The sequence below is a fragment of the Amblyraja radiata genome, chromosome 29, assembly GCF_010909765.2.
Source record: "Amblyraja radiata isolate CabotCenter1 chromosome 29, sAmbRad1.1.pri, whole genome shotgun sequence".
Lineage (NCBI taxonomy): Eukaryota > Metazoa > Chordata > Chondrichthyes > Rajiformes > Rajidae > Amblyraja > Amblyraja radiata.
In genome coordinates, this window is record NC_045984.1 from 17,694,700 (window position 1) to 17,714,992 (window position 20,293).

At 41.3% G+C, this 20,293-nt stretch overlaps 1 protein-coding gene across 1 annotated transcript in view; it reads left to right on the forward strand.

Annotated features, from left to right (window-relative positions):
- ap1m1 (adaptor related protein complex 1 subunit mu 1) overlaps positions 1-20,293 on the forward strand; it is an 82,122-nt gene that overhangs the window by 28,993 nt on the left and 32,836 nt on the right. Inside the window, exons 7-10 of the mRNA XM_033046713.1 lie at positions 4,247-4,389; positions 6,563-6,634; positions 8,370-8,528; positions 10,050-10,175. Coding sequence (XP_032902604.1) covers positions 4,247-4,389; positions 6,563-6,634; positions 8,370-8,528; positions 10,050-10,175 — 500 coding nt within the window. The remainder of the gene's footprint in view (positions 1-4,246; positions 4,390-6,562; positions 6,635-8,369; positions 8,529-10,049; positions 10,176-20,293) is intronic.

Genomic DNA, 20,293 nt, shown 5'->3' on the forward strand with positions numbered 1-20,293 from the left:
CACCAATTGTGGTGGGTATATTGAATGATTTGCCAGAGGAAGTAGTTGTGGCAGGTACTAGCACAATATTTAAAATACATTTGGACAGGTACATTGATGGTTTAGGTTCAGAAGAATATTGGCCAAACACAGGCAGGTGGGACTGATGTAGATGTGGCATGTTGGTCGACGTGAGCAAGTTGGAATGAAGGGCTTATTTCTACGCTGTATATGTACAGCCAAATAAACACTATACTTTGTGGGATCAGCAAACCTTGTTGCCATGGTCTTCATTACTGCTGTTGAAATCAGAGCATAAACAGATTATACAAGATTAACCAGAATACACTTAAATCCAAATGTTATTTTTATGAACACAATTAATTTCCCAATGATATATTGGTCAGCAATGATCTGTTGCATATAAACCACCAGCAACCTTGTTTATGCCAGCTCTTCGTGTTTCCTGTAGTTAGGAACTGTCTTGGCTGGGCCAGACATTTAGGAACATTTCTGTCATGTAATTATTCTGCATTGGAGCAGTTCTGTGCTGTGTTTTTCCAAAGCCAAATCTCTAATGAAAACATGACTCTCAGTAAATATTTTTTTTTCTGCGTGACACTTATCTGAAAATAGTGGCCGTCTGGTGTTTCCAGTTATACTTATTCCATGTGAAAGGTGAAATATGTCTTTGTGTTGATGGAAATCAAACACAGCAGATGTTGGAAACAAAACAAAAACAGACAATGTTGGAAATATTCAGCAGGTCAGGCTGCATCTGTATCAGTTATCCATCTGTAATGTTAACTTTTTTTTATTCGTTGTTCTCACTGGGGGTGGAGGTTGCGCCCAGCCAGACCTGTCTTTCATTCATTACACAGCTCCTACATTCTTTTGTCCGTGTTCTCACTCTCTAACTGTTCCCATTCACTCATTGACCACATTACCTTGTCTATAGGCTATTCCCATTTTCACCCTGATTTTACCCTGTCAGAGACATTGCCCCCACACACGCATACGCTCACACGTCTGACCAAGCTTCTTTTTGTTTCGAGGAAGGGCCGGCGACCTTCGCAACAGATTGATAGTTGGGTGCATTAAGGTCATGTGATAGGAGCAGAATTGGGCCATTCAATAAATTAATTGGGGATTAATTTTATGGTGTCCACTCGTATATTTGTCATACAAGATAGCTGGATGTAATTTCTGTGTTATAATTTGCTTTCCTAAATTCCTCCCTTGCGGACAATCGCCATGACAACTGCAATGGCATTTCTCAGCTGTTCCCTTTATTGGGGTGGAGATTGATACGACAACACTCCTTATCCCAAACAAGGGACTAAATCTAAAAACCTCACGAGGGACCCGTGAGCAATCACCTGAAATGAAGGAAGTTGCGTTTGTCACATGCGAAAGTCAGTTACAAAACCTCCTCAAGTACCAGATTGATAAGCAGTGCAGTATTCACCACAGATCCAGTTTGATGAACTCCATCTGGAGTTGAACAGGAGTGCTGATGATTGCAGCTAAGCAGTGTCTAATGAGCAGATAATGGGATGGTCCAGCTGACTCGTATATGGTAGCAGGTTAAGATGTCATACATTAATTATTTTTGACTAATGCTTAAAATCCCTTGTGCAGATATTGTCACCTGTTCCTCTGTGACTACTTTGCCAAAGTAAAATTGTACAAGGGCAGCACAATGGGGCTGCAAGATGCAATTGTCTTGCAGCTTCAGGTCTGATTTGACCCTGACAGCTCTATGCATGGAGTTTGCACGTTCTCTCCATGACCACATTAGTTTTCTCTGTGTGAACCAGATTCCTTCTGCAAAGACTGGCTGGTTGGTAAGATAATTGCCCATGGCAGATTATTCCTAGTATAGGTAGCCAGGTGGAAGTATCAAGGAATTGGTAATTGTCATGTGGTTAGACTGCACATTACAGACAATTAACTTCAAGATTCAAGAGAGTTTATTGTCATGTGTCCCAGATAGGCCAATGAAATTCTTCCTTTGCTTCAGCACAACAGAATATAGAAAGCATAAATACAGAACAGATCAGTGTGTCCATATACCATTGTATAAATATATACACACATCAATAAATAAAACAGATAAAGTGCAAATAAACAGATAATGAGCTATTAATGTTCAGAGTTTTGTTTGAGTTGAGTTTAATAGCCTGATGGCTGTGGGGAAGTAGCTATTCCTGAACCTGGTCGTTGCAGTCTTCGGGCTCCTGTACCTTCTACCTAAAGGTAGCGGGGAGATGAGTGAGTGGCCAGGATGATGTGTGTCCTTGATGATACTGCCAGCCTTTTTGAGGCAGCGACTGCGATAGATCCCCTCGATGGAAGGGAGGTCAGAGCCGATGATGGACTGGGCAGTGTTTACTACTTTTTGTAGTCTTTTCCGCTCCTGGGCACTCAAGCTGCCGAACCAAGCCACGATGCAACTGGTCAGCATGCTCTCTACTGTGCACCTTTAGAGGTTGGAGAGAGTCCTCCTTGACATACCGACTCTCCGTAAGCTTCTTAGGAAGTAGAGGCGCTGATGTGCTTTCTTTATACATCAGTGTTCTCGGACCAGGAAAAATCCTCAGAGATGTGCACGCCCAGAAATTTGAAGCACTTGACCCTTTCCACCATTGACCCGTTGATATAAACGGGACTGTGGGTCCCCATCCTACACCTTCCAAAGTCCACAATCAGTTCCTTGGTTTTGCTGGTGTTGAGGGCCAGGTTATTGTGCTGGCACCATTTGGTCAGTCGATTGATCTCACTTCTATACTCTGACTCGTTTCCATCAGTGATACGTCCCACAACAGTGGTGTCGTCAGCGAACCTGATGATGGAGTTCTCACTATTACCGGCTACGCAGTCATGAGTATAGAGTGAGTACAGCAGGGGGCTGAGCATGCAGCCTTGAGGTGCTCCCGTGCTGATTGTTATCGAGGCTGACACTTTTCCACCAATTCGAACAGTCTGTGGTCTGTGAATGAGGAAGTCGAGGATCCAATTGCAGAGGGATGCGCAGAGACCCAGTTCTGAGAGTTTGATAACCAGTTTGGAGGGGATGATTGTATTCAATGCCGAGCTGTAATCAATGAATCAATCAATATCATGAGGAAAGAATTGGTCAGAAATACTTGTCTTATGTGCTTTTATAAAAGAATCCTAAAACAAGGCAAGGCAACACTATTTACTAAGCTTCTTTAATTGAAAACATGTTACCCATCATATGCATTAATCACATATAGCATTAAGCATCCCACTGAGATAATAAAAAGATTGGCATCCTTTTGGACAAAATTACCATAGCAAACGACAAACTGAAAATATTGCTTGGAGTTGAAAGGTTGGCTCAGATTATTAATCCACTTTAAAATGATAATTGAAAGCAGAAACCTGTGGAAAAAGCAACAGTGTTGTTCAAGAGTTGCCCAGAAAAAGGGGAAGTGTTTGAGAGAAAGCCTTTTTCCAATGATGACAGAAGGTGCTAGACCATGCAAATAACAAAGAATTTGGTACATTATGAAATGATTACATATACTAAAATGTAACAGCCTTTCAAACATCTTGTATCCCGATGACAAGGAACTAATGATTAAGAGTCCAATTACTTCTTTGTTAAATTCACAAAGATTCGAGTTTGGATAGTGTTATCTAAAATGTGCAAACGTGGTATTCTCCTGGAAGAGTGTAAACCAACCTGTTTGTATCTACTGTTAAAATAAAACTTGTTACAAGTGTGTACCAATACCTGATCTTGGTTTATTAATGTTTTGCAAATCTAAGAGCTTGAAAAACCATTTACTTCTGGCAAGGAAAAACAAAAATCATTTCTCATGGGCGGCGCAGTGGTGGAGTTACTGCACCAGAGACCCAGGTTCGATCCTGTCTACGGGTGTTGTCTGTACGGAGTTTGCACGTGCTCCCTGTGACTGTGTGGGTTTTCTCCGGATGCTCCGGCTTCCTCCCACATTCCAAAGATGTGCGAGTTTGTTAGTTAATTGGATCCTGTAAATTGTCGCTAGAGTGTATGATAGAACTAGTTCTATTACAGCCCTTAGCCTGTTTCCATGCTGCATCTCTAAACTAAACGTATCTAATCTTCTGTTCGGAGTTCAAAAGTGTGTTCTTATTCTTAAAGTAATAATGTTTGCAGGGAGTAATTGATAAACGGCTTAAAAATTCCTTTTGAACAAGATTGTCAGGGCTGGTGTGTAAAACTGTTCAAAAGGGTCACCTTTCTTTCCTGAGACAGGAGGGAAAAGCAAATCTGTGGAGTTAGAAGATGTGAAATTTCACCAATGTGTGCGGCTGTCACGATTCGAAAACGACAGAACCATATCCTTCATTCCACCCGATGGAGAGTTTGAACTGATGTCTTACCGTTTAAATACACATGTAAGTATTGAGCCACGTGTCGTGCTTGGGTGAGTTGTTAACAGGCCTGACTGTCTGTGAAGCCTGATAGACCTTCCATCAGTTTGCAGGAATCCTTCTCATGTAGCATTTAATAGCCTGCTGATAATTGTCTATTATTAAGCGTTTATGACGATAAAAAATCATAGTGACATTTGTCTCCTTTTGTAGCCAAATGTCAGTAAACTGGCGATGTTTAAATCTACTAAAACACATACTGAAATTCTGTGTATCGAAATCCATATCTCCCAAGAAACTACCTCGCATTTGTATTATTTTTGATCAGATGGGGTTTTTTTTGGCAGTCTTTTCGAGAGTTGGATTGAAAATGTGAAGGGGAGGAGGAGGCGGTTGCTTTAATTGGATAATATAGAATTGTAAGCATGAGGATGACTATTGTTTGGCTCGATCCGGGTTTTGGAAGGGAGGGTATCTGTTGTCCAAAATGACTGAATTATCGCAGCAGCAGTTAAATGAAAAACAGTTGAATTGAATCAGCTGTAATTGTGAGATTCTGGACTTTTGCTTGTGTGCTGCTTTTTTGTCTCATAATTATCTTGTTTAGATTTTTTAAAACCATGGAGGTTTGCATCGAACAGAATGTTCAATCATGAAAAACGGTTACCTTGGCCTGGTTTGTGTGATTGGAATACAAAATACAACTTGTTCCATATCCTTGATAATAGAGTGAGCCCTGAAATAAATAGATGGACATCAATAAGTGGTAGGTACACAAAAATGCTTGAGAAACTCAGCGGGTGCAGCAGCATCTATGGAGCGAAGGAAATAGGTAACGTTGCCTATTTCCTTCGCTCCATAGATGCTGCTGCACCCGCTGAGTTTCTCCAGCATTTTTGTGTACCTTCGATTTTCCAGCATCTGCAGTTCCTTCTTAAACACATCAATAAGTGGTAGTTTCTTTGTTGTTTTTCAAGCATTACCGCTGCTACTTAATCATAGATGGTTATTTAAAACTAGGGTGCATTAGAATTTCTCTCAAGTGGTGCTGGGCCTCTGGAATTCTCCGCTCCACGGTGTTGTCCAGACTGATCACTGGAGTTAATTAATGAAGTGGTAGATGATTTATTTTTTCAATTTGAAGAATTGAAGACTATGTAGAGCTACCACAGAGGAGGAGCTGAGGACCGGGGACAGATCTGCGTGATTGCACAAAATGACAGCAAACTTGATAGAGACAGTGACCGACTCCTATTTACTTGGATGCATTTGATTAGGGGGCTTAAATCCCATCATCCATAAGTAGAGCATTGAAAGCTAAGCCCTGCTTTGGACAGGTAGACAAAAATGCTGGAGAAACTCAGCGGGTTAGGCAGCATATATGGAGCAAAGGAACAGGTGATGTTTCAAGGTTGAGACCCTTCTTCACACTGATGTGGGGGTGGGAAGAAGAAAGGAAGAAGCGGAGACAGTAGGCTATGGGAGAGCTGGGAAGGAAGAGGAGGGAGGGAGAAAGCAAGGGTGCAGATGCGGCGTAGATGGAGGAATTGGGAGTAGAGTACTTTGGACAGTAGTGTTTTCGATCTAATTTGCCACTCCCCATGAGATACCACAACATTTTAGTTTTTCACTGGGTCGCAGAAAATCAATATTAATATTAATATTCACAATGCAAGGCATTTGATGACCCATCTGCTCAGAGATTGAGTTGTGCAGTTACTGTCATAAGAAAAAGAACAGTTTCTGATCTTGCATTAGTTTTTCATGCAACCTTCTTATTTACTTGCATTCAGCTTATTTCTTTCTCCAGCCCGCTCGTCAGGCAGCTTAATATGGAAAATATGTTAAGTCCTGGTTTCTCAATATGTTGACAGCCTGCTGCATATCCTCCTCTGCCTGAAACTCCAAGGCAAAGCAAGCTCATTCCCCTGAGCTAAATAATGCTTGACATGTGGACAAGAACTCGCAAGCACTAAATTTATTGACTTCTTTGAAGTCACTGCACCTGTGAAATTGATTTGCTGCAGAGCTGGGACAGTGTGTTTATAATGCACGGCATACAGTTTCACTCATGTTTCAGCTAATGAATATGTTATTTGGAATGAATTTAAACTAAATCTGCAAAGAGCAATTGCCTTTTTAAAATGTAATTCTCAAATTAGTCACAGTACTTATGATCTTGCATTTTTATGATCAGGTCAAACCTCTAATCTGGATTGAGTCTGTGATCGAGAAGCATTCCCACAGTCGGATTGAGTATATGATTAAGGTGAGTTATTCTATTCTCCAACATAGATCAATCGGGAACAAAACCCCAAATTGAGTTAACTGATGATGTTCCAAAGCACCCAATACCCAAGGGATTTTTAGAAGCGTGGCCCAGCTGAGAAACTCAAGCTGAAATCCAATTGAAATAACTTATCACATCACTTTTAACTTCTCCTTTGTACTTCATGATGAAATCCTAATTGAGTTATGAAGCTTAGAAATAAAATTCATCAGATCTCCCAATATAATCAGGTTAGTTGCCATTTGAAATCAAGCTGCATGTTTAACTTTAACAATGCTTTGTTTAACCTACAGTGTGAATAACATGAGTCAAGAAGGATAACTGAACATCCTAGATTTTGTGGTGCAGACAGATAGCAGCTTTTAGTCTTCCTGTTTATCAGCTGCCAGCATCCTTCCACTTATCTCCAGCTGCCTGACAGCCTCCTGTCTACCTATCACCTACTTGCCTTTGTCTTACTTCTCCATCTCTCCTCTTTATACCAGCTATATGCCCTCCACTCTCTGTCCCAATTCAAGGCCTCAACCCAGAACATCAACAATTTATTCGCCCACCACAAATGCTGCTCAACTCTCTGGGTTCACCTTGCAGTTTGTGTTTTGCTAATGATGTATCAGCCTCTGTACATCTAGTCAGACCCAAACAATTGTAGGATGCCTGATTATCAAAAAGTCTACGATGGCGACCCTACTCGATTGTGTACAATCAGTTTCCCATTCTTGGCTTTGACAATAACTTGCAAAGCATCAGGGTTATTAGCTTGCATAGAAACTCTTCCGATTGTTGGATTTTTGTACTCTGGATTTTCCAGATACTGTGGAGAATGTGTTATAAGAATGTTAATGAGTAAAAGGGAGCCAACTTTCTGTCATTCTCTGCATCAATATTCCTTGCCTTATAGTGCATGCGTGCGTGTGTTAGAGCATAGTATGCCAGACAATAGGTCTGGCTGCACAGCAGTGACTTTAAAATGGTGGTCGATTTATGCAAAGAAAAGAATGTTACATTCTAAAGAAAGCATTTATTTGATGGCTGTTTCAAAGAGCCAGTACGTCTGTGATGGGCTGAATGTCTGCTTCCCAGGAAAGGTAGAAATCTATTGATGTCAGAAAGCTGTCAGTCATTTTCAGGTTCATGTTGCCTAACCCAGTGTCATTCAGTTTCATTGTAGAGCCAACCCATGTGGGAGTACTTGTGTTGTAGAACTCCGAAAACTTCCTCCCATATTCTGGAATTTACATATTTCAATATCAGCTGGCTTAGCATAAAGGACAAATACTTGAAACTGCTTGGTATTTTTATAGGCCTCTGTACAGTTTTCCAGATATTTAGACAAATGGAAATCAACAACAGTTGAGATGCTGGAACATGCCTGAATTGAGTTTTTCCACCATTTCTTGCTTTTGTTTCAGATATTTGGAATTGTTGAATATTCCCATTTTATAAGATAATTATATAAATTATACCAATGATATCTCACTTTAATTCTGTGGCATTAATGTTTAAATTGAACACAACGCTAACTCTATGGATTTTATTAATTGTGTTGTCCTGTATTATCTCATCTCTGACCGTAACTTGTCAACTCATAATGTTTGTTCTTTAAAAATAACTGCTTGCAAATCTTGAAAAGATATAACTGGACAGCAAGCCAATGATAATAGCAATGTTGCAATAACTCGACAGCACCTAACACATTTTGTATCTTCCTCAGGCCAAGAGTCAGTTCAAACGTAGATCGACAGCCAACAATGTTGAGATTCACATTCCTGTCCCAAATGATGCAGATTCACCCAAGTTTAAGACCACGGTGGGAAATGTGAAGTGGATGCCAGAGAGCAGTGAAATAGTGTGGTCGATCAAATCGTTTCCAGTAAGGATCTTTGTTCATGTTTTCTATGTTAACTATCTGCACAAACACTGATTATTTTCTTGTGTATGGAAATTATTTTGAAGTCATCGTAAATGCTTCATCAATTACTTTATCAATTCAGCTGGAGATGTATGCTGATAATTGCACAATGTTCAATTTTATTCACGACTGATTCACAATGGTTCAAGGTAACCATCTACCCATAACGTTCTGTGGCACTAAGTTGTCCAAGTCCCCCACCATTAATATCTTGGAGGTCACCATACAACACATTCAATGAGACAAGCGTGATATATACAATTGCAAAAGAGCTGATCAGAGATTGGATTTTACATTGAGTGACTAATCTGACACCGTAAAGCCGTTCTGTTCAAGGCACAGGTTAGGAATGTGATGGAATACTCTCAATTTATCTGGGTGACTGCAGCTCCAGCAACTCTCGAAACTCAACACAATCCATGAATGATTAGCTTCCCATCCACCGCCCTAAACAATCATTCCTTCCATCGCTGCACAGTATCGACAATGTGTACCATCTACAAAGTAAAATGCAGTTACTCACCTTGGCTACTGCCAAACCCCCAATCTTTAAAACCAAGAAGAGCGGGCAATAGATGCATAGGAACACCACCACGTGCATGTTCCCCTCAAGTTGCACACCATCCTGACTTGGCACTATATTGCTGTTCCTTCATCATTACTTGCTTGAAACATCCTCGCAAATGGTTCTGATGGAACACCTTCCCCAGGGGTGGTTTATAAAATGCTCACCACCACCTTCTCAACTGAGTTAGAGATTGGCAATAGGTGTCAACAGTGCCCAGATCCTGAATAATGAATAGATATAAAAATGAAGCATGTAAAAGTTGGGGATATGGATGGGGTTCAATATAGATTACAAAAGTACTGTGGCTTGAGGTGGGGCATTCTGCGTTCTCCTCTTGATGCCTCAGAACCTTTCTGCCACATACAAGGCCCTTCAGGAGTTCGATGAAATCCCACTTGCCTGGATGTGTGCTACTTCAATAATACTTATGGTCTTGCCACCATCCAAGCCCAAAGCAGTTTAGCTGATGGGACCTGCTCCACTATGCAGGAAAATACAATCCTTCTGCCACCAATGCACCGTGGCCACATGTGGATTCACTATAAAGTGCACTGCAGTAATTTGCCAAAACTGTTCATCAATGGTGGAGGAAATGAATGTTTAGTGTGGTTGATGGATGCCAATCATTTTACACATGGGAATAGCTCCCCTTGGAAGTTCCTTTCCAAATCGCCTACAATCCTTACTTAAATTATCATTACTTTGTCGCTGCTGGGTGGGACGAAGTTTACTTCTCTGGTTCCATGCAAGTGCCATCACTGTGCGAACTGCAGCAATTCAGGGTAGCAGCTTGCAATCACTGGCACCATCTCGTGGGCAATTAGAAATGGAGCAATAAATGCCGTCAACGTCAATATTCAGTGGATGAATAAAAATAAATCACTGGCTGACTTGACTTTCTCCTATGCTTGTAGGGTGGAAAGGAGTATCTGATGAGAGCACACTTTGGGCTTCCCAGTGTGGAGGCTGAAGACAAGGAGGGGAAGCCACCCATCAGTGTGAAGTTTGAAATTCCCTATTTTACCACTTCAGGAATACAGGTGGGTGATACTATTATAATGAACTCTAGATGTCACCGTTTGTCTTTTCCCATCGGAACACTGGTAAAACAGACTGCAATAAGACGTTATATTGAAGGACACTAATGCCATTTTCACATTCCCATTCTAGTGCTGCACGTGGCACTTGCTGCATTACTGATACAGTTTGTTTATGTTGCTTGGTGAGTTGTTTCCTTTCTCATCTATGCAATTATTTCCCCAGGGCTCTTCCAACAGATGTTAACCCAAAGTTATACAGTTCAGCATTGAGGATCTGGCCTGGCCCCAATAAATCTCTCCCTCTCCTCTAATTATGCACCAACCAGTGGGTGTGGGTTGATGTTGGAAGGGTGACAAGGTTAGCTTTAAGCTGCACAGGCAGTTGTTTTTGAGCAAAGCCAGCATTTGCTCCCAAAAGATGGTTACCCACAGAATAGCACTTACTTTTCACATTGTTAGTTAGCAAAGTTACTTGGTCATCTTGTACTGTTTGTAGAATTCAACAGTTCCTCTGACATTACAAAATAACAAAGGGAGGCCATTCAGTTCATTGAATTAACTAGGCCACGGCTGATCTCCCCTTGATTCCATTCATCCGCCATGGTTACACAGAAAATATTTGTCCATCACAGTTTTGAAGTGTACACATTGGGTTGTGTGTGGGGTTAGGGTGGAGGGGTGAGGGGGGTGGGGGTAAAGGTGGAGAGTCAAGATAGGGCTAACAGAATCAAGGGATATGGGGAAAAAGCAGGAAAAGGGTACTGATTCTGGATGATCAGCCATGATCATATTGAATGGCGGTGCTGGCTCGAAGGGCCGAATGGCCTACTCCTGCAACTAGTTTGTATGTTTCTATTCCTATAACCTAGTCATAGAATTATAACCAGAAAGATGCACAGCATGGAAACAGGCCCTTATGCCACATACGTCCACCCAGGCCATTGAGCTCTCATCTATGCCAATGCCCCTTTGTTCTCCTCAACTCCCCCAGATTCTACCACTGATCGATACACCAAGGGAAGTTTACAGACCATACATGAGTATGATTAAACCATACTCGAGTACAGTAGTGTAATCAGGAAAAGGTGCAAAATATTGTTCCCAAACTACAGAGAAAATGCAGATTAAAAAAAAAAATTGCAAGGACCTCTATGTGATGGAGAATTCCACCTGAGATCAGAAGATAGACACAAAATGCTGGAGTAACTCAGTGGAACAGGCAGCATCTCTGGAGAGAAGGAATGTGTGACATTTCAGGTCAAGACCTTTCTTATGAAGTCTGTCCTGTAGTCTGATAATGACAGAGTAGAAGCTGTTCTTCAATCAGTTGATATTTGCTTTCACGCTTTCATATATTCTGCCCAATAGGAGTGGAGAGAAGAGGGGATGCCTCGGGTGTAAGTGGTCTTTGATTATATTGGCTTCCTTCCCTAGGCAGAGTGAGGTGTACATAGAGTCGATGAGAGTGAGGCTGTGTGCATGATGAACTGGGCTGTGTCCGCGACAATTAGGAACAAGCAGAAAATCTAGAACTCCATCATGGGGCACATGTTGCTAAGTTTAATTAATTTAAAATCATGAAATTGATGCAATTAGCAAATACATTGAAAGATCAAGAGCTAGGTCATGGTTAGCTGCTTTCTCCCTAATTATCGGGCAAATTAGGTCGTGATGGGGGAACCAAATAGCCGACGCCTGATGTTACGAGTGTGCTCTTGCTGTGCAATTATGTCAACCAGTGACTGGAACTGAGGATTGTATCCTTTTCATTACCTTTCAATAGGCAAACACCAGGCAGATTTGCGATTTTTCTGTTATTTCAGATTATCGGCACCTGCTGTATTTGTTTTAAAGCACAGTTACTGACACGTTTGTTCTTGCTGCTTAGTTATGTAAACTGATGCAATAACATCAATTAAAGGAACCGCAGTGGTCCCATTATAATCGGTACGTTTACCAAGGTGCTGTTTCTCAGTTGCTCCCATTGTGAGATTTGCTCCCATTGTGTGTGTGTGTGGGGGGGGGGGGGGGGGGGGTATTGACAGGAACCTGAGGAGAGTAAATTGAGATTAGTGCAGGATTAGTATAATTGGGTGATTAAGGGCCAGTGAGGACATGGGGCTAAAGGGTCAGTTTCCATCTTGTGACACAAATTATCACACAATTCACAGCAAACGTTAGAGGTTTATCAAACCCGTTGCTTTTGGTGATTGTTGTACATGGTATGAAACACCAACATGAACCACAACTAATTGTGTCCCACTTTTCTCCTTGAGGCAAACGTATCCATGTATTGCAACGCAAAAGACTGCTAATGTTGTAATCTAAAGCAAATAACAAACTGCTGGATGAACTCAGCGGGCCGGGCAGCGTCATTGGGGGAATAGGGTAGATGGCGTTTCGCGTAGGAACCCTGCAATCCCAACCCAAAACATTATCTGTCCGTTTCCCTCCATAGATACCCGCAGTTTTTTTGGGGAAGGGGGGTTTGCAATATCTTGTCTACATTCAACAATGAAGCCTCTTCAAAAGTATGCCCATTTTGAAGTTTTCCATGTCTATCTGTATCCGCGTACTCTTGAAATCTGGCATGCTGTTCATTTGGACTTGTAAACATGACCTAGTTAAATTCTTCTCTCTCCTGCCAATATGTTCTGGCAAAGGGACTCCTTTTCCCTTCCTAGATTTTTTTGTGAACAAATTATATTCTGATTAGAAATCAAATAAATTGCTTGAACTGATGTTGCTGGCAATGGCCACTAGAGGGTGGTGGTGTCTACATACTATCCAGCTGCATTTGTTGCCCACTTGACCTCCGCTTCACAAAAAATGCAGTGCTGCTGAATCATTCTTCATGTAGATTGGTGCGGAGGATCAACAGCAAAACATTGGATTATGTAGATCCCTTTAAAGTAGGGGCGCTGAAGGATTGGCAGCCCCGACAACAGTCTGTCTGTTTTTTCGTCTTTTTAAAACATTTTTTGCGTGTTAAAAGTCTGTGTAAATGTTCTCTGGTTTGTTTTATGTGGGGGGAGGGGGAGACTTTTTTTCAGTTTCTTACCTTGCCGGAGATGCAATTATTTTCCGGGTCGCATCTCCGGCCGATCTGCAGCCTACCATCGATGGAGCTGGAGGCCTCCTCGGACTAACTTTCGGCCTCACCACAGGGCGTGGGCGTGGATTGGAGCCGATCTCTTGCCTGGGATCGCTCCAACCGCGGCATGCGGACTTTACATCGGGAGCTCGCAGTCTCTGAAGAGGCCGAGTCGGGAAGCTCCAACGAAGCAGAGGCTCGCATTAGGGCGGGGTCTGATCACCGGCGCAGGGGAGCTGACATTCCCCCTGTTGCAGGAGCTGTTCCCCCTGATGCAGAGAGCCCAAACGACACCGGCTACTGGAGTCAAGATCGTCCCGTCAACGGAGGACTCGATGTCCCTGACCGCGGGAGAGTATAGAAGGGAAGAGATTTTAACTTTTTTTCGCCTTCCATCACATTGAGGAATGTGGAGGAGTCACTGTGGTGGATGTTTATGTTAAAATGTATTTTTGTGTTCCGTTGCTTTTTATTGTATGACTGACTTGGCAAATGAAATTTGACCAGGCTACCCCTCAGCACTCTGCAGCCTCACTGCGTAACGTACAGACTACTACACTTAATATTTAAATTTCTCTGTTGCACAACCGCATTTCAGCAATCAAAACTTAGTTCCCTTTGTTATTGTCAACACCGAGAACACCTCTTTCTGGATGGCATGGAAGAGAAACAGTCATTATGAGCAGAAAGGAGGTGGTGTGGAAGTAGTCCTTACTTGAGACCTTATCTACTCAGTTTACAGGGGCATACATGGTAAATTGGCTTCCCTGGGGAACAATCCCTCTGCAGGCAATTCCATCAAGATGGGTCTCTGATCCTCTGATCCCATGTACAGCCTATATGTGACTGAACTGGCCTCCAACGAGTTTACAGTCACTCTTAGCTTCCTGGTCCCAAAATCATTACAGATATACCCCCTGATCTCTGCTATACAGAGAAAATAGAAATAGTGCAGCACAGGTCTGTGCAGAAGATGAGCCCAGTTAAAATAATCTCATCAGCCTGCACATGATACATATCCCTCCATTTCTTGCATATATTTACATGCATATCAAAAAGCCCGTTAAATGCCACCATTGAATCTGTTTCCACCATCTTCCCCTGGCAGTTGTTCTAAAGCACCTACATCCTGATCTGGGGTTATCTGTTCCCTTTCAGTAGAATCCCTTTCAGTGGTTCTGGGCGTGTGCTTCTCCCCTCCGCATCCCACCAGCAGCTCTGCAACCTTTCTTCACACTGCACCGCTCTGTTCAATTTGTAGCAATGGTTAACGTGTCCTCTGAAGGCTGGTTTAGAAGTTCACAGGTCTGGAGCAAAGTTTCAGTAACCACACATTATGACAACACATCAGTTTACTTTTATGTTCTGACCAGGGGCAAATCACAGTTATTCACCAAATGTGACAACATTATTTAATTGTGGTTGCATCAGCACATGCTCTTTTGAAAATTGTTTTGGTGCACTTAAAAGTAGAAAAATAATTTCTTGGCTCTTGTCATCCCCAAATGAGCATCCATCCCCTTATTGTGAAGCTCAATAATACGACAAGCAGAACTAATCTGATCAAGGTTCAACATAAAGTTAGACAAACGTCTACCCCTTCAGATACTTTCCCTGGAATATGGATCTAGATTCCTATCTGTGAGTTATGTGCTCTGTGTAAACAGTCCTTGTCATGAGAGTAAAATCAAGCAGATAAATGATACAGCTCTTGCCCTGACCCTTGTGAGTGAAAGTGGGAAACAGTGATCATTATTCAAGAGGATAAACATTTGACCAGACGTGTTTGGTTTCTGCTGTTCTGTTTCCACTATGTGTGGATTTTCATTTTTGGTGTAAAAGATGATTTTCTGCCTTCGTCCCATGGGAAGGGTGGTTTCGTGCAGCAATGTCTCCAAGACACATGTAAGTTTAGCGTACTCCTGGCTACCCTGATAGATAGATAGATAGATAGAGGGGAATACCATTTAAAGCGGTTACTGTGGAAACAAAATATACACAGTGGACCCTGGAGGAGCAACAGAGCAGGAATTCTGTGAATAACACAACAGATGCTGCAAATGATACTTTAAAGGTTATCATTCCCTTTGGGTACGGTACTACACACCAAATTAATTTGGCCCAAATGCCAAGGCTTTACCGCGCCGCTGTCTGGACATATTCAGCTGAAAGATATTAACCCAGAAAGGGTTCCAGTGCCACTGGACATTTCATTGCACCGAAGAGAAGCTCATCATATCTCCCAACTATAGATCATATCTGTGCATGACTAGACTAATCGGATAGGAAATGCAGCATTATCAATCAGATTTCTCATGTTTGCATTTTCTTACAATTTTGAAGGAAACCATTCAGCCCAGCCAATCTATACCAACACTCGGAGCAGTCCACTTTCCTCTGCAGTTCTCCTATAATCTATTCCATCTTGTGTGCCTGACTACTCCACCCTGTTTCTCTTTGTATCTTCCAACACGAGGGGAATTTTACAGTGGCCAGTTAAGCGGCATATTGTTTGGGATGTGGGAGGCAACTAGAGCACTCAGTGGAAATCCATGTGGTCACAGGGAGAATAAGCAATCCCCACACAGATAGCACTGGACATCAGGGTTGCACTGGAGTTGTGAGGCTACGGCTTTACCTTCTGAGTCCCTATTGCTCATATTACGTCCTGATTTTCATCTATACTTTTTTTTTTCTCATTGTGGTTAAACGTCTTAAAAGGTTCCCAATAATTGCATGTCTTTTGAGCTAATGCAGTTAATACTTAATAGTTAATACTAATGCGCATTGTAATAACTATTTCCAATATTAAATAGACTTGTAGGAATATAGGCCAAGTGCTGGCAAATGGATCGAGCTCAGGTAGGCAACTTGGTTAGCATGGAAAGGTTGGGCCATCGGACCCTTTAGTGTGCTGTGTCACTAAACAATATGCTTATACTTGTGTATGTCTTCCTAAAGTAATCCAGAGAGATGTAACTGTGTCTATCTTCCTATCACTGTAGGTGGTTATCATTGGGACTTTTGTCTTACACCAGTCTGTATTGTGGCGTCCTCAATAGTATTAAAATACTATTAACTGTCTACATCTTGTTAACAATTGTTAGAATTATGAATTAATGAATAGTTGGGTGTATGGAAGGAGCTCTCGGAGAAGATAGTTGAGGCAGATACTATCACAACTTTTAAGACACATTTGGACAGGTACATGGATAGGATAGGTTTAGAGGGATATGGGCCAAATGCAAGCAGGTGGTCCAGTGTAGATGGAGCATGTTGATCGGTGTGGGCAAGTTCTGCCGAAGGGCCTGTTCCCATGCTGTACGAATCTGTGATAATATTACCTGGATTGTGGAAAATGTAAACAGTAGTATCTACTTTCACCACCTGTCTGGGTAGATATAACTCTTCACATTTTCAACAAGTATTAGTATAATTGTAACCAACTCAAGCAGTACAACATGGGGATATCAAGATGAAAATATCTACAGTGAGTGAGAGCGGAAGTCAGACCAATGTACAGAGTAACAGTTATATATAGAGAAGCAATAATCATAAAGCAGAAGTAGAGAAACACTTTTACAAAAATAGAGAAAATAGAGAAAAAGGAACAAATGGTACTGAAATTAAACTACCTGTACATCAATGCACGCACCTTTTGAAGTAAAGGGGGAATTGGAGGCAGTGATGTGCAACAAAAGACCAGGTGCCGCAGCAATAACCAAAGGCGTATTATAAACAGGACTTGAACTAAATGTTTGTTATAAGCCATCAAAATATATAGGCATATGGAAGTTAGCTGGGGCACTAACACAGCTATCTCTTGTTCCAATGTTCTTGTATGCCTTCTGGTACCTATTCACCATGAAGTGGGTTCGCAGCTTATATGTGATTAACTCCAAATATCACAATTTAATTTGAGTTAATGGATACAGATTGGAATTTATCAATTGAGTTGACAGCCATTGCTGCTGGTGGAAAGAATGCTTGCGACTTTGGTCACTCATTGAACTGACTGAAAAGCCTGAATCTTAGATGATACTACCAATGGTAACATTTTCTCCTAACTTGTCCCCTTGAAAACCACCCCAATGTGTTCTAAATCCAAAGAAGTATTCCCATAATTTTGTGCATTCTAAAAGTAAGGCTGTAAATGTGAGAAATCTGAACTAAAAACAAGATATCTAAATACTCAGTAAGTCGGCCAACATCTGAGGAGAAAGGATAAATTTGTTTTGGATCTTTACATATTCAACAGAAATATTCTGAGGGTCAGAAAAACAGAAAATGCCAGACAACTCAACAGGTTAGGCAGCATCAGCAGAAAGAAAAACTGTTGATGTTTCAAGTCAAAAACCTTCCTAAGAACTATGAAAGTGAAAAAACAAGTCTGTTTTAAATTGCACAGGGGATGAGTAGGGCAGAAGGGAAATCTGAGATTGGGTTGCTGTGGTGATAAGATGTTGATGAACCATCTGGTTGCTAGATTAATGAGGTAGTTGAAGAAAGAGCAGATTTCCAGCATTGCGTGTTTGATGGAATACTGTTGTGTGAGCTGTTAACTCTTCCTTTGGCCTTGGGTATTTCAGACACTATGAGCTTTTGCAGCAATTTTTTTTTTCATTCTTGTTTGTGTAAGTTCTCCTTAATATGCAACCTAAAGAATCCAAGTCCATGCCTCAACCCTGAAAACTCGGGGGTCCAGAATGGCTCATAGCAGTTGTTCATTTAGGGCTTTGTATGAGAAGACTTGTGGCCACACTATACCAATCTTCTAGATGTAAAAGAATAACCTTTATTAGAATGTTTAATCCCGTGTACCCATCCATGGTATAAGGATCTATAGACATGGATCCTTTTATCATTCTTTGTGCAAAATCCTTCCTTAACTCTGTGATATCAGCCAATAACCATATAACCATATAACAATTACAGCACGGAAACAGGCCATCTCGACCCTTCTAGTCCGTGCCGAACACGTATTCTCCCCTAGTCCCATACACCTGCGTTAACTATCTTATAACTATAATGCTTATCCAAGTCAATAATTTGTTTTCATGTCTATGATTTTTTATCTTTGTCTCAGTTAGGTGATCTGAGGAATGTCCAAGGGCATAAACCTCCACAAAATCTATGTGCCTCATCAGGCATAACCCACTCTTTTCAAATCCTCACTGGCTGTATTTGATCGACAGATATTTTGAAGGGGTTCAGTTACTCTGTACTTAAATGTGTACTTTAGTAATCCCTGATGGCAGGTATTTCTGCTATAATTTCCTGAGTTCTTTCTCTCCTTGCTTTGCTGAATGATGTACAGTAATTTCCAATCTATGGGGACAAACCAGACTTGAAAGACCTTTAGAAAGATTGCAGTAGGGCTCAACAGTGTTCTAGAACACTTATTTAAACCCTACAATTTACATCCTTGAGGTTTGACGTCTCAATGCTATTACGTGCCTTGCTTTTAGCATGCTTCAAATTCAGCAGATCTCTTTTTCTATGGCATTGCTTCTATGGTGTCCATGAGTAATCATTCAACATATCATCTTGTATTTTCAATATCATGATTCATCAAGAGCACTGTGTTGTTCCACTGTGTTGTTCCGCAGAACCTAAGTAACCCGATTTTTTTTTAATGTTGATTACAACAAACCTTAAGTTTCCCTTGAAACTTTTTTTAAGCTCTTACCAAATGTTTTAACATCTTTTGACATTTTTGTCTCTCCCAGTTGCCAACCTCTGCCCTTTTTTACGTAGATTTTAGGGCAATACACATTCCCCCATCCCTCGTAGTTTTGCCCATTGTCATGTTTTCTTGTTCACGGTTTATCCCAACATCTAGAAGCCCAAGCTTGAATTTTCATAGTCGCCGCTAAAAGTGCATTGAAGTTCATCATTTGGACGGATACACGGATGGGAATGGTTTAGAGGAATATAGGTCAAACACAGGAACGTGGGATTAGCATAGATGGGCACTTTGGATTGGTGTGGATGAGTTTCCATGTTCTCTGATGCTGGCATCTAATGTGATGTGTAATTCATTCACTGTTACGATAGCAGTAGCAGTATTTTCTGACAGCCGAAGGGAAAACGCACATTAATTCAGTCAAGGGCTTGATGGTGCCGGAACATGGTGACTCTAGTATACTGCCTCAGTGCAATCTACTATCTTATAACTAAATTGTGACTGTGCCTAAAAGATTGTTATTTAACTGCATACAAAAAAAATCACTGTACCTAGATACATGTGACAGTAAAGTACCATTGAATAAAGTACCATTGAAACTCAGGATTTCTCTTAACTCCAATGAATTATCAAATGGGGGAAGATTTTTAAAACTCTAGTTCTTGACGTGGTAAATTAATCTGAACAGATAAGAGACATAAGCAAGAGGGAATGTTTTAGGGCAAATGGAATTGGAACATGATTTAAGTGAGGAATAAGGTTAAGAGGTACAAAGATCAAAATGATGGGTAGGATAAAAATGCTTTTTTGTTTTGGGGATGGGAAATTTACACTCCCTGTGATTCTGTCTTTTGATAATCAGTGGCATCATGAGGAGGAATAAAAGAGGAATTAAGGAATTAATTGAAAAGTATAATCTATTCAAACTCTAGGGTGGCACGGTGGCGCAGTGGTAGAGTTGCTGCCTGACAGCGGCAGAGCCCCGTTTGACCCCGACTCTGTCTGTATGGAGTTTGTACGTTCTCCCCGTGATCACGTGGGTTTTCTCTGAGATCTTCGGTTTCGACCCACACTCCAAAGACGTACAGGTTTGTAGGTTAATTGGTTACAATAAATGTAAATTGTCCCTTGTGTGTGTAGGACAGTGTTAATGTGTGGGGATCGCTGGTTGGTGCGAACTGTGGGCTAAAGAGCCTGTTTCCATGCTGTATCTCTAAACTAAACTAAATCTAGTGGTGTAATTTGGAACTCTTGTATGTTTACCAAACAATTAAAACTTGAAGCCATAAGTTCAGCTAAATTTGATGATTATTTAATGACTATTTCCAAGATCCTTTC